At 38.6% G+C, this 14,343-nt stretch overlaps 1 protein-coding gene across 1 annotated transcript; it reads right to left on the bottom strand.

Annotated features, from left to right (window-relative positions):
- Nucleotides 1–7,171: 7,171 nt before the first annotated feature.
- Nucleotides 7,172–13,790, bottom strand: LOC110720114 (probable disease resistance protein At1g61300). The gene is made up of 4 exons (XM_021899116.1): nucleotides 13,698–13,790; nucleotides 12,760–12,838; nucleotides 12,025–12,141; nucleotides 7,172–11,052 (listed from the first exon to the last, which is right to left on the bottom strand). Exon 4 carries the CDS (start codon nucleotides 10,747–10,749, stop codon nucleotides 7,564–7,566), a length of 3,186 nt encoding a protein of 1,061 aa, XP_021754808.1. The 5' UTR covers nucleotides 10,750–11,052; nucleotides 12,025–12,141; nucleotides 12,760–12,838; nucleotides 13,698–13,790; the 3' UTR covers nucleotides 7,172–7,563.
- Nucleotides 13,791–14,343: the final 553 nt, after the last annotated feature.

Here is a 14,343-nt window from a genome sequence, read left to right on the forward strand (position 1 = left end):
CGTCGATCATGATTTTCGTGACTGGAAGTGGGAAGTCATCCTTGGGACATGCTTCATTCAAATCGCGGAAATCCACACAAACTCGCAGTTGTTCATTTTTCTTCCTCACAGGGACAATGTTTGCTATCCATGTAGGGTATTTGACTTCACGAATGAAGCCTGCATCAATGAGTTTGTTCACCTCAGATTCAATTTCAGGGATCAACTTTGGCCTGAATCGCCTTTGTGATTGCTTCTTTGGACTCACACCCTTTTTTATTGCCAATCGATGGACAACGACTTTTAGGTTGAGACCTGGCATTTCTTTGTAACTCCATGCGAAGACATCCTTATACTCAGAGAGTAATTTGAAGTACTCTTGTTCTTCCGCTTGGGTGAGAAGAGCAATGATGTATACAGGGCGTGGGTCTTCAAGAGTACCAAGGTTTAACTCTTTTAACTCATCTACTGTTGCTTGCCCCCCGTCTTCAAGTGTCTTGGGAGCTTCATCAGCTTCTATCTCCTCATCAAGACTTGACACCTCTTCAGCCGTTACATGGTTCGTGGAAACAATCTCCTTGTGTTCCTCTATAGCATGGTTTGACGACTCATTTTGGTTGGTGAAAACCACAGTGCGAATTCTTGCCTTTAAAGGTTGTTGCTCAGTGATGTCTATGTCTTGCGTTCTCTTCATACGAGAGGGAACAACACTTTTCGGCTTGTCATTCTTCATGCCATTGTCTTCCCTTTTCTTTATGAGACTAAAAGCTGACTGTCTTTGTTCTTTGCTAGAGGCATTTGTCATGCCTATGCGGCTAAAGACAAATACTTTTCTCCTTGAAGGTTGAGAGCTTGAAGTTTCTTCCACCCTACGGTCACATTCTCCAAGCCTTTCAAACACTGAGATATGATTCCTCGTGGTAGATGGTTGAAGTCGATCAAATACAGAAGTTCTGGGAGAGGGAACATCATTCTCACCCTCATCTTCCTTGAGTTCCTCAGCAGTAATATACTATGAAGAAGAGGTGTCTACTTTACGCCATACACCAATTTTGATTGGTGTAGGGCGCTGAAACCCTAAGCCTGCCTTAGATTCTTGATAACTAGAGCCGTAGTCAAGCAATTTCTTCTGGGTATCATTGAGTCCGTTGGGTTTAATGTCAATGACTTTACCCATAGGTGTTGGGTTTTCAAAGTCATATCCCGACTTTGTCAATAGCTTGTATGCATTTTGGCCAAACTTTGCTTTATTAAGCTCTTTTGCCTTGGATGACTCTGTTGGCAACTTATAAATTTGGCTTTGTGTGCCTTTACCCAATGGTACAGTTGTTTTACTCTTCAAACTTTGTAGAGTAGTGTCATCAATGGGCTTTGCTACCTTGACATCGAGGTTAACCTCGCGACACTCAAAGGGTGATTCTCCCTCCTTGCGACGTGATTTTGGGATGTATTGCAAAATAGGAGTTGTCAACTTTGGCTTTTCTTTTATGACAAGCTGAGAGTCACTCTTTTCCTCCACTTCTACTTTTTGTTGAGGCTTGTCTTCAACATGAGATGTCTTTTCGGCATTTGTAGCTAAAGCAATTCTCTCTTTAACTTGCTCTTTTTCCCGTTGAAAGGACTTGCGAAGGTAGTATCTCACTTGACGCCTCCTCTTCCTCAAAAAACTTGGCGTCAGCTAAGTAAGAATCTGCTTTGCTAAAGGGTTTGACATCCCCATTTATCTGCTTTGCTAAAGGCTTCTCTTCAACATGAGATGGAGGGTCGATGCAACAACACCATTCTCATGCAACCAAGGGCGTCCTAGCAACATTTTGTATGATGTCTTGGTGTCAATCACATGAAAGAGAGTCGATGAAGTTAACTCTCCCATTGTGAGTTCTAGGCGTATTATGCCTATTGCACGCTGACTGTCAAAGTTAAATCCTTGGATCACCATGCGACTGTTAGATAGTTCATCCATCTTGATTCCTAACTCCGTCATAGTGGATTTTGGCATGATGTTGACAGCGGATCCACCATCAACTAAAATGCGACTCACTTTTTGTTCGCGGATGTACCCCGACACAAACAAAGGTCTATTGTGGGGTTTTAACCCTATCAGCAAGTCATCATCTGTGAAAGCTAAGGCTGCGTTGCATGACACACATTTTGTGGCGTCCTCCGCACGTTCTCCAGCATTTTTCACCTTATCGACATACAACTCTGGGTGTTGAAGTGCAAGCGATAACTGTTGACACATCTCTTTAGGCAAATGAAAAATTTGCCTCCATCCCATACGTGAAGGAAGAGCATCCAAGACAGTAGATATTTTTGGGTTTACTACCACCTCATATTGTTGTACAGCTGATTTTGTTGATGTTTCATTATCAAATTGTTCCTCCTCACTTTCCACAAAGGAAACCATATTCGCCGTAACCACAGTAAAGTAGTCTTCCGGGAAATATTCCTCTAAAGTTATGGGAGACAACGGCTCCTGCTCAAGCAAATCTATAGGGAGGACCTTTTGCTTGTTGGCCTCTTTTGCCTTCTTTTTACCCTTTGAATGCTTGGGCTTTCTCTTCCTTTGATGCTTTTTTTTCTGCAATATGAAGGTTGTGGTTTTGGAGCATGCACTTGTTTCCTTGACTTTCTCCTTGTCACCAATGTCCACCCTTCGTCATCATCTTCATCTTGGGCGTTAACATGTGTTTGGTGTTCAACTTGGGACGAGACTTCATGTCGAATGGGTTGACTCTCCACAAGTATGATCACTGGCTCCAAACTTCCAAATTGCAAAGTTTGAGCTTGAAATGATGGTTCAGTAGCTATTGAGGCATGATTTGATGTCACTGGCTCGTCGACATCCAGCTCGATTGTCCCATCCTTCGCCAATTGCATAATTTTCTCCTTAAGTGTTATACACTTTTCAATAGGATGACTGATCAACCTATGATGCGGACAATAATTGGGATCGGATGCCTTGTTCATTTGCTCAGGTCGCTTTGATTTAGGCAACTCAATGATTTTGTTTTCAAGCAATTTGTCTAACATGCCAGACAAGTCAGAGTCTGGGAAAGGGTACTTCTTAGCTTGAAGCTCTTTCAAAGTAGGTTTATCTTTCTTGACAAATCTCGAAGATAAACTCTTACTTTCTTCTTTCTTCTTACCCAAAATTTTGATGGGTGCAGAAGAAGATAAACCCTTAGTTGAACTTTTGGAGGACTTGTCATTTTTGTAATACTCCTTCTTTTCTTTCTTGGCTTCCAAAGAAAGCCCCTTCTTCTTCTTGTTGTAGGCAATTGAGAGTTCCATGTCATGAGCTCTCGTCGCCAACTCTTGAAAAATCCTGGTTTGATCCCCTTTAGGATGTAATGTAGTTCCCAACTCATCCCATTGATGCACATCTCTATGGCAGAGGTTTCAGTCAGCCGATCTTTACATTCCAAACTTAGAGCGCGCCAGCGGTTGATATAATCAATGACTGGCTCTTCATCCCATTGTGCAGTTTGAGTTAGCTCAGTCATGCTAACAACACGCTCAGTGCTGAAGAATCGCCCCAAAAATTCCATTTGATCCCAACTATCAATGGACTCAGCCTCTAAGTTGGTGTACCAGTCAAAAGCGATTCCCTTAAGAGAACAAACAAATTTCTTAACAAGCAAGTCACCCCTGGTACCACCATTGCTGCCCGTCTCTATGAAGTGTGCAACATGTTGCTTTGGGTTACCCTTTCCATCAAAGAGTTGATATTTTGGAGGTTGGTATCCGAACGGCATTTTCAGCTCATCTATTCTCCTAGTGTAAGGTTTCACATAACGTCGGCCATTGTACGAACCTCCCCCTCCAAGTTGGCTCTTGACAGCATTGGCTATCATAGCTTGAACTTGTTCGGCAGTGATTAAATTGTTTGATCCATTTGGCTTTAATTCCTTTGATTTAATACTACTATCCGAACTGTCATCGCTTTCAGTCTCTATCAATCGTTTATCAAGCTTTTTTGTCAAAGCAGCAATCTGTTCATTTTGCTGTTTGATTTGAGCATCTTTTTCCTCCCCATCCTTCTTCAGCTGTTCAAGGATATTGCTCATTTCAGCCAGTTGTTGTTCGACCGTCTTAGTATTCGTCACCATAACAACAACAAAAGTAGGCTCAGGTGAGCTCACACTAAACTCATTGTCGTGTCCTTCATCAGAGTGATCAAAGGATGAGTTTGTGTAGGTGACAGGCTTGAACGAACCAAACACAAGACTCTCATGTGGTTCATGAGTGGAGGACGTGACAGACCTCATAGAAGCAGCACGACGAGCGCGACTTTTTCGTGCCTTGGTAGGGATTGATGCGGCACGCAAGCTTCTTGCGGCAGAGTCAACAACAGCTTGCTTCATCCCTCTAGTAACGATGCCCTCATCAATTTGGTTGTTGAGCATTTCAGCCAACTAAGCAGCCCTTTGTTGAGCTGTAGCAAAGGTCCTTTCAGCGACAATGTTCTTTGAGGCCATTTCAAGGTTTTTTTTTAACGTACGGAAATAGAGATGAGAGGCAGAGATAGTCCCACCGAGCGTGCCAAAAATTTGTTTACACAAATTTCAAGTCTAAATAAATAAGACGGGAAATAAAGTAACAAATGAATTTTATATTAATATGTGAATTTTGGGTACAATCTCTGTATAACAGTTTATAATAAAATAAACTAAATCCTCTGATTTTGTTCCGCAGCTTGACGATGACACGTGTGTGACACCTGTAGGGTAACGTTTGATGACGTCGACTTGAGTTTGAATGCAGGGTGACGTTTGATGATGTCAACCTATATTCGAGGGTTTTGTTTGAATACACCTGAACGAGGGCTTATGAAGCTTAATCCTGTTCAAATGTGTTTAAGTGTATCTGAACAAGTCGGCATGAATTTGATGTGCTTGTTGACTTACTTCAGAGAGAATTCCTTTTGAGCTTTATGAGCTCATGGAATAATGATTTCTGGATCCCCTCAACTGATGGAGGAATGATGTATTTATAGGAGACGAGAACCCCTTAAGTAAACTTAGTAGGTTTGGGCCTGACCCATTTTACGACTTAAAAGTCTTTTAACCTGGTCCGTTTAATTTATTTTATAACCCGAATTGTATTTAATTAATTCAGATTATTTATTTGGGTGGGCCAAAATTAATTAAAATGGATCATTCATATGATTTTAACCCAAATTAATTTATTTAATTTAATGTATGACACCCATAAAATTTCCGTGTCTACACACATGAAGTTCTTTTTGAAGGAAAGAAGCAGCTTAAACGTTAGTTACAAAAAATAGCAATAAACTTAAACTTGTATGGTTGTATCCCTCATTGCACCCACCCACCTACACTTCAATGGAAGATCTAAGTACATATTAGTTAGAAAAATTGCTATAACCTACCCATTTCTATCTTGGTTATTTATATTTTGTTCAAATATTAATTTCTTATTTGAGAAAGTGTTGAAATGTCATCCCTTTACCAAACTTTAAATAACTAAAATCAAACAAGATGTTTATTGCTCTCCCATAAGTCCTCAACCTCATTAATGATATTCGGCCTAATGTAAAAAATATTCGGCCTTCTCAACCATCACCTATAAGCCTATAACATCATATATGTCTCTCTCTACACACCCAAAAAAAGAAGTATGATTTACTTATATGACATCTCCTTAAATAAAACTGAAGGACTCCTGGAATTCAAAATAAACTGGATGAATGTACAGTGCCTACCCATGTCTTTATTTGTATATGTTGTAGTATGAATAGACGAATCACCTTCTAAATGCATTCTTCTTAAGAAAAAAAATACTCCCTCCGTTACGAATTACTCGCAACAATTACTAAAAATGACTGGTACACATTACTTGCAACAAACTTATTTCTTTCCTTTTATGGTAAGTTTTTTGTGTGATATTACAACATTACCTTTACTTTTTTTCCTAAACACCCTAATTAAAGTAGGGATTTTATCTTATTAACTTAAACCCTAACATTGATTTAATCACCTCCCATTTAAATTTATCATCAACAACACCACCACCACCACCACCTTCATTGGCAACAACCACCACCACCAACGATCGCTACTAACGCCGAAAATCACCGCCGTCGTCTTCTTCCTTGTCGGCACCTTCGTTTTCTCTCTCTTCCTTTCCTAGATCTGACTTTTTTTGGGTTCATTGTGTGTTTGGTGGCTCGAATTTCTGGGTTTAGTGCTTGGTGGGTTGAATTTCAAGGTTTGGTGCTTAGTGGGTCGAAATTCTGGGTTCGAATTTCATGGTTTGGTGGTGCTGGGTTTGAATTTTGTGGGTGGTTTCATGGGTTTGAATTTCTGGGTTTGAATTCATGGGTGGTCTCGTGGTGGTGGGTTTCGGGGTTGTGGGTCTGGGTTCGTGGGTTATGGGTTTCGGGGTGGGTGGTGGTTGGTTGTAGTGGTTTCGGCGGTTGTGGGTCTGGGTTCGTGGTGGTGGGTTTCGGGGTTGTGGGTTTGGGTTCGTGGTGGTGGGTTTCGGGGTTGTGGGCCTGGATTCGTGGGTTGTGGGTTTGGGTTCGTGGTGGTGGGTTTCGGGGTTGTGGGCCTGGATTCGTGGGTTGTGGGTTTCGGGGTGGGTGGTGGTGGGTTCGACGGCTTCAATTCGCAAAGGGTTCGCAGGTGGTGGTGGTGGTGCTGGGTTTGTTGGTGGTGCGCTCGGTGGTGGTGTTTTCGTGGTTGTGGTTTTGCTAGGTGGTGGTGGTTTCGTGGTTGTGGTGCTTGGTGTTTAGTTTTTGTTTTTTTTTTAATTTTTTATTATTGGATTAATACTAAGCACATTCCTTATTTTCCAATAATCACACTTAAGAAATTTTGCCTAGGAGTCCGCAAACTCCCTCTTTGTTGCGAGTAACTCGTAACGGAGGGAGTAATAACTGCAAATGAATAAATATAGTAAGCGTGAGAAAACACATCAGCAATAGAAAAAATATGCATTTAGGCCTTGTTCTTTTCACCTTAAAAAAATAATATTAAGTAAAAATAATTTCAGTTCAGTAAAAATAAGTTCAGTTCAGTAAAATTAATTTCAGTTCAGTAAAAATAATTTCAGTTCAGTAAAAATAAGTCCACTTCAGTAAAATTCAGTTTTCTTAAAGAAGAATTATAATAGAAAATCAATAAAAATAATTTCGGTTCAGTAAAAATAATTTCAGTTTAGTAAAATTAAGTTCAGTTCAGTAAAAATAATTTCACTTCAGCAAAATTAAGGTGAATCAAACATAGCCTTATACTTGATTTATACTGTTATATAATAGGGGTGCACTACATAAAAGGAAAAAAAACAAAAAAAACAACCATAGAAATGTCAGGATAATGATAGGGATGCACCGCAAACCCTTATCTGATTTTGTTCATCTTCAGTAAGGACTAACCGGTGGTAGAAGACGTTGATCAGCAAGCCAATTATTTTTATCTTCATCTGCATTAGGAATAACAGAGGCTGGTATCAAAACTTGATCGATATACTTTGTAAAATCACGAGTTTTGCCTTCAAGGTCGCTCCATAGCTTCAACTGGTTCTGATTATGTTCTTCAAGTTTAACATGACGTTGTATTAATCCAGATAGGAGTCATCACATTTCAGGTGGTCAGACAACGGTACCTTTTTCAGCTTGAAACAACCTTCTATGGAAAACGCATCTGGAAAAGGGCAGCGGAGTAGCCCTCTATGTATGCGGCTCAGATTCCTTAGCGAATTCAATATAAGCACCCTTAAATTAGGAAGAGCAAGTATGGGTTGGGGTGCTTCGAAAATTCGCTCTATCTTCGGACAATTTATCACTGTAAGCTCTTCCAGCGAAGTACAGAGGTGCAAGTCCTTATAGATGCTTTCCAACTTCGGTAGATTTTTCAAACTTATTATTCTCAATTTGGAGAGAGCAGAGTTGGGTCTAGGTGGTGAATTGCAAGATGAACTATTGCTGCCGCCACTCTCGAATATCTCTTTCAATTCATTGCAGTCCCATACACAAAGTTCTTCCAGCGAAGTACAGAGGTGCAGGTCCTTATAGATGCTTCCCAACTTCGGCAAATTTTTCAAATTTAAAATCTTCAATTTGGGGAGAACAGAGATGGGGTTGTGTTGTGGATAACAAGCATTCATGGGATCAACTACTAGTCTCTGTCCCACCCTGTAAAGTTGAAGATGTTGGACACTTCTGCCATCACTCTCGAATATCTCTTCCAGCTCTTCACAGTGACGCACACTAAGTTCTTCCAGTGAAGTACAGAGATGCGGGGTCATGTAAACTCCTTGTAACTTTTGTAGAAAATCTAATCTTACACTAACCAAGTTTGGAAGAGCAAGACCAGAGTTATGATGATTATTTTTGTTTGATTCAAATATCTCCTCCAACTCATCACAATTATCCACAGAAAGGTGTTTTAGATATGGAAGGGAAAACTGCTTGTCCGAGAGGGGGAATATCACCTTTATGTTTGGACACCAATTTATAGCTAGATTTAAATCTGTTGCCAAACCCAAGGTGGGGAAAACATCTCCCAGGTTTCTTCTATTCACATCACATTTATATATCTCCAGCATTTCAATTGTTGCCGGGAGCATATAACTGGTTTCGTCATCTTCTATTACTGCCCCTGCTACCCACACTTCATTCTCATATCCCCTATCAAAAATATCGTAACAAAACCATGTTTTGAACAATTTTGGGTTATGAAGCCAAAATCTGTAGCAACTTAATGACGATGGTAAAGATTGAATAAGCTTATTGAAGCCAGTGCTGTCAGATATATCCCATGGCCAATAGCTTACCTTTTCCAAACACTTTAAATTTTCAATCCCGTCTGGAGCCTTTTCAAGCTTATAAACATTATCAAGATCTAGCACCCTCAAATTTGAAAGCTTTGTTAGTGACGGCACATACGTTAACTCACGACATTTTACAAGTAAGAGCGCCCTTAAATTTGCCAAATCAGAAACACTCTCTGGTAACCTCACAATAGAAGTATAAGATAAATTAAGAATTGTGAGGGCTCGCATGTGCATAAAGAATGATTCTGGGATCCTACATAGAGGATTATTATTGAGCAGTAGCACTGTAAGTTCTGGGGTCAAAGGTGCCATACCATTTGGAATCTCCTCGATTTTGTTATGACTCAATGACACCTTTACCAGACCTTCACTCCATTGCTCCTCTTCTGGTACTTCCCGCAGTCGAAGTCCTAATTTTGTCATGAAACAAGGATATCCTTTTGTGATCATAATACCCAGATCTCTCATCAAATCATGCATCTTAACACCTTCATTACCACCATAATCAGTGCATGCTTCAACACCTTCATTACCACCATAATCAGTGCATGCTTCAAAAAACATGACTTTATCAGTGAATGCTTTAATAAACATGTCTTCATCAGTGCATGCTTCAATAAACATGTCTTCATCAGTGCATGCTTCCAACAAGCATGAGTTTATCAGTTTATTCAAGATTGTATGGCCCTTATTCAGTTGCTCTGATCTGCTCCCTACATCATCCAACAATCCCTCCATAATCCAATCCTCTATAAGCGTCTTGCGAACTATTGTCTTGTCTTCAGGATAAAGTATGCAACTTAAGAAGCAATTCTGCAGCCTTTGGTCATTCAGGCGATTATAACTGTACTTTAATACTGAAAACACGTATTCTTCCATGTCACTCTGCTCACAAGAAGATTGTCTCAGCTCAGTTAAAGCATCATTCCATACAAAGGCATCAACCACATCAGTCATACTCCGAGCCATAGTAGCAATTGCAAGTGGCAAACCACCACACTCTTTGGCAATTAATCTTGCGATTTCTTTTGCTTCCTCCGTAAGTTTGTCATAGTGCCCAAGCTTTTCAACAAACAAGTTCCAAGCTTCACCTTCTGGGAGAACTTTTGTCTCGATGACAAAGCCTTTGCATCCCATTTCTTTACACACATTACGTGAACGACTACTTACAATGATCTTGCAACTGCTTCCTTCAATAGGAAAATCGAAATCCTTTCCTAAGAATGGATTCCATTTCCACATGTCATCTAAGAAAAGTACAGTCGGGCCCATTGTGGATAATTGTCTGTGTAATAGAGCTGCTCTCTTCCTATCATCACCTTCTCCAGAAAGATCAACACCAAGCTCTTTAGCAATTTCATTTTGCAGTTTGAGCTCATCGCAGTTTTGTGAGACAGTTACCCAGTAAGGGCATCCAAAGACGTGCTTCTGTTTCAGCACCTTGTTGTATATCCACCTCAACATAGTAGTTTTCCCTACACCTCCCATCCCATACACACCAATAATGCAGCGTTCATTATTTTTTAACCATTCAAGAATAGTTGCAGTATTCAATGCAAACATTTCTCCTGCTGGATTCTTTGACGAGAGCGGAAATTCTATTGGGCTATCATCAGGCAATACATATCCATTTGGAAAGCTACCCCGCTGCAACAATTCATCAACTTGTGAAGTGAAGTTTTCTATGCTCAGATCATCTGTTGCTATGTTTTCAACCTCCTCTCTAATCTGATCTACAGCTGTTAACCAGTGTTGAACTTCCATTCTTCGCATCTTTTTTGGCTGAATCTCATCGTGCTCAACTTCTTTACAAACATCCTGGGCTCGAGCAAATAGTTTATTTGTTTTGAATTTCAGAGCCCACTTCTTGTGACACGTAGAAGAATCATTAGAAAATAGCCAATTCGAGTGACATATGGGCTGGGAGCTGGAAGCTGGAAGCTGAAGAAGACCCTTGCTCATGATCATAAATCACTATACTATCATGAGTTGCTTTCCTTTTCTTGTTTTCAGGCTGATCATCATCATGCTCAAGCTTTGTATCATAGGACGGTTGTTGGTGGACCAAAGCTGGCACAAGTATAGTTTGATCATCATCATTAATCGTGCCTTCTTCGGGAGTATCATTCCCATGTATATCATCAGATTCTCCAGCAAAGTAACTGAAAAGCCAACTTCCGAACCGGCCTATGAATTTGCGGATTTCCATTAAATTGCTGGAGGTTTGATTACACTGTTTCTCACCACTTTCTTTGGCTTCTTCTTACAGTGCTAGAGTGAGAAAAAGAGACAAAGTCAGCAATCCTGTTAACTATGAATGCTTCAACATTTAAGTTTACCTTTTCATGCTAAGCAAATTAAAAACACACATCAGATCATGCACTTGATGGTTGAACAAAAGTACTTCTCCCTTTGGATTATTATTTTTCTAAATTTCTTTTTTTATTGTTAATTACGAAGTACACTTTATATTACCTTTGAAAGTTTTTTCTTTTTTTCCTTCTCATTTTCAAGACAGCTTACTATGCTTCACAATTTCAAGTGTTTTTTTATTTCATTTTCTAAAATGATTTGGACCAATATTGTGTAAATAACTAAATACAATAATAAATTAATAATAGACAATAACAAATCTAATTATTTTAGTACAAATATATAACTGGAGGTGTCAATAGAGTCATTAGAGTTCAGGTTAGGGTAGGGTTGAATTTCAATCAAGTGTCATTTGGTTGTTCAAGAGAGTTCCTAACCAGACCCGGTAAAATCAAGAACAAGCCCCTGTGTGTTTCTTCCTTATGATCAACGGACATAGTTTATGTCGTTACAATTGCAAGCAAACAGGAAAACATGTTTGAATTACAAGTTCCAGCTAATAGGTGACGGATTTATAGTTTGCTTCCAAGCTAAGTCTTTAATACCAAAGTGCACAAAATGAAGCTGCTAGAATTCAATCATAGTTAAGAACTCACACTTTGTAATAGCTTCAAGGCGAAGGCCACTTTTGAGCCTCGAATGTGTTGACTGTTGTGTAAAGGTTTCATACGCCTTAATAGCTTGGTGTTTTTTTTATTTACGGAAACTCTTCTTTAAACAATACATGATGATAATAAAAAATATATAAAATAAAAAGCTGCAGGCAACTTCAGCTAGCTATGTAGCGTTGAATTTCTCACTAGTATCAGTCAAGGGTCTCAACTTAATGCCTTTTAAAGGTAGATCAGCAGGTACAAGAAATCTCCTCACCTCGATTAGAAATCACTGGTTCCAGTGTAGTCCTTTACCCTTTAGCCAGAACCTTAGCAACAAGAATGAAATGATTGCCTTGACCTTTAAATAATGCAAGAGCAGTGAGCTGAAGACCTGAAGTAGAAAAACAGAAGCAATTAGAATTCAGGATGTTGTCAAAATCCAAAACACGAAAGAAATAATGACTAAGAACAGCAAAAATAGAGTAAATTAAAACACCATAAGGCATAATCACACATCGATGGGTTGGTACTACCACAGTCTAAATTGTTGGAGGTAAAGGTGCAAGGCTACTGATGATTAATTAAGGTCCACCAGGTTTACAATTTTTGAAAATTTTCAATGAAATAAATATACATAGGGGAATGATTTCACAATTCAGCACTCCTTATCTTCTAGAGAACTAAGATCATTATATTTTCACAAATTCTGTTTTTATTTCAAGAATGGCAAATCGATTGGAGTTTACTAGAGCTATATCCATGCATCATAGTTGCTACAATATATATTAAAAAGAGAATTCGTGGCAGAATATATCAGCATTTGGGAACAGGGAAAACTGTAATAAAATAATATGTTGGACCTTTTATGGACTAAAGAATATCAAATAAAGAATTAGAAGAAGAACAATGTAATTTCTTAAGACATGAAGCTACGACATGAGACAACTATAAGAAGAATATGGTAACTAAAAGAGGAAACAGAAGAAGGATTAACTCGTAAAATGTGTACCTATGGCAGTCTTGATCTTTTTCTCAATTTCAAGCAAATCCAAGTAAACGACTTAAACAAGCAGACCGAGATGAATAGCCTAGCAGAAGGGAAAAAAACAGAATATATATGAGTATACAGCAAGTACATAAAGAAAACCAACTGAATTTCAGCCATTTTGAGTATAACGATCTTTTACTAGACAAATTGGAGAATTGTAATAAAGTGAAAGGTATTGCTTTACAATTTAGACCTTACAAAGATGAACTGAAAGTTCAAAACCCTGCCAACTTAGACTTCAGAAAGGTGAAATAATCTCCCCTGCCTTATATTATCTTTGTTTTCTTTGATTAAATCAGGTCCATGTTTTTAGGCATTGAGCTAGTAAATCATTTTTACAAAATGACGAACATTAGAAACAAAATCATTTCACTACTACAGCCTCATAAAACACACTACAACTTTGTTCTGAAATAAGATATTCTGACCTTAATTTTTCTACTCTAATGTGATTGTCTAATTTGACTGAACTTTGACTTTTTCTACATTAATGTATTACAAAAAACATTATCATTCCAATACTCAAATGGAAGCCTATTATTTTCATCTTAATGTGCAAAGAGAAAGCCTGAATTATGGAGTAGTACCGTAATTAGAAAGTGGAATAGCAACCATTAATCCATTTTGAAATCAGCAATAAACACATCAACAAAAATGCATAAACTCGTCAAATCTTTTAAATTATGGACCAGTAATCCATCAATTTTGAGTACAAAGTATTATAATTCCAACAATTACAAGCTAAGGTCTCCCAAAAAATCAAAAAAACAAAAAAAAATGGCAATGGCTTCATAAAGCTACAAAAATTAAGCGAAGTATGAAAGAGATTATGTAACACATTTAAGGAAGAGGAAATCAGATTAACCAAAATGAGAAAGAAGAAGGATAATCGTATGTACCTTTGCTAAATATGTGATGTCGGTTTTTCCACCAGTGTTTATCAGAATTCAGAAAGTCTAGATGACATTTCATGTATGAAAGACGAAAACTAAAATACAAGTGAATATTCTATCAATTTCATACCTATTCTGAATTATTGTATTCATACATGGGGCCGGCCTAGCACTGTCAAAACGGTTTGACAGTTCGGGTTCGGTTTGGTTTGAAATCCGTTCGCTATTATATCGGGTCGGTTTGATATCGGTTTAAATGTCTTGCGGGTCGGTTTCAGTTCGGTTTAAATAGTTATCGGTTTGATTCGATTTCGGTTTATTTTTGAGCAGTTTTAATTCGGTTCAAGTTGTAAACAGTTCGGGAAGTGAACAGTTTGGTGCAACCGGGTTACGGTTTGTTAACGATTCAGTGTAAACGGTTTTTATACCAGTTCAAACAGTTTTGGGTTGGAAACGGTTTCGAGTTAGAAACGGTTCGGTTCTTTTTCGGTTCAGTTTTATTTTGGTTAAGTTTGTTAACGGGTTCGCCTTTTATACGGTTTAACGTTATTCGGATAAGTTCAATTTCACGTTTACTAAATTATGGTTCGGAACGGTTTTTTATTTCAAAAAGTCGGTTTTTAATCGAGTCGTTTGGATTCGGGCAGTTAAA

The sequence above is a fragment of the Chenopodium quinoa genome, unplaced genomic scaffold (assembly GCF_001683475.1).
Source record: "Chenopodium quinoa cultivar QQ74 unplaced genomic scaffold, ASM168347v1, whole genome shotgun sequence".
Taxonomy (NCBI): Eukaryota; Viridiplantae; Streptophyta; class Magnoliopsida; order Caryophyllales; family Amaranthaceae; genus Chenopodium; species Chenopodium quinoa.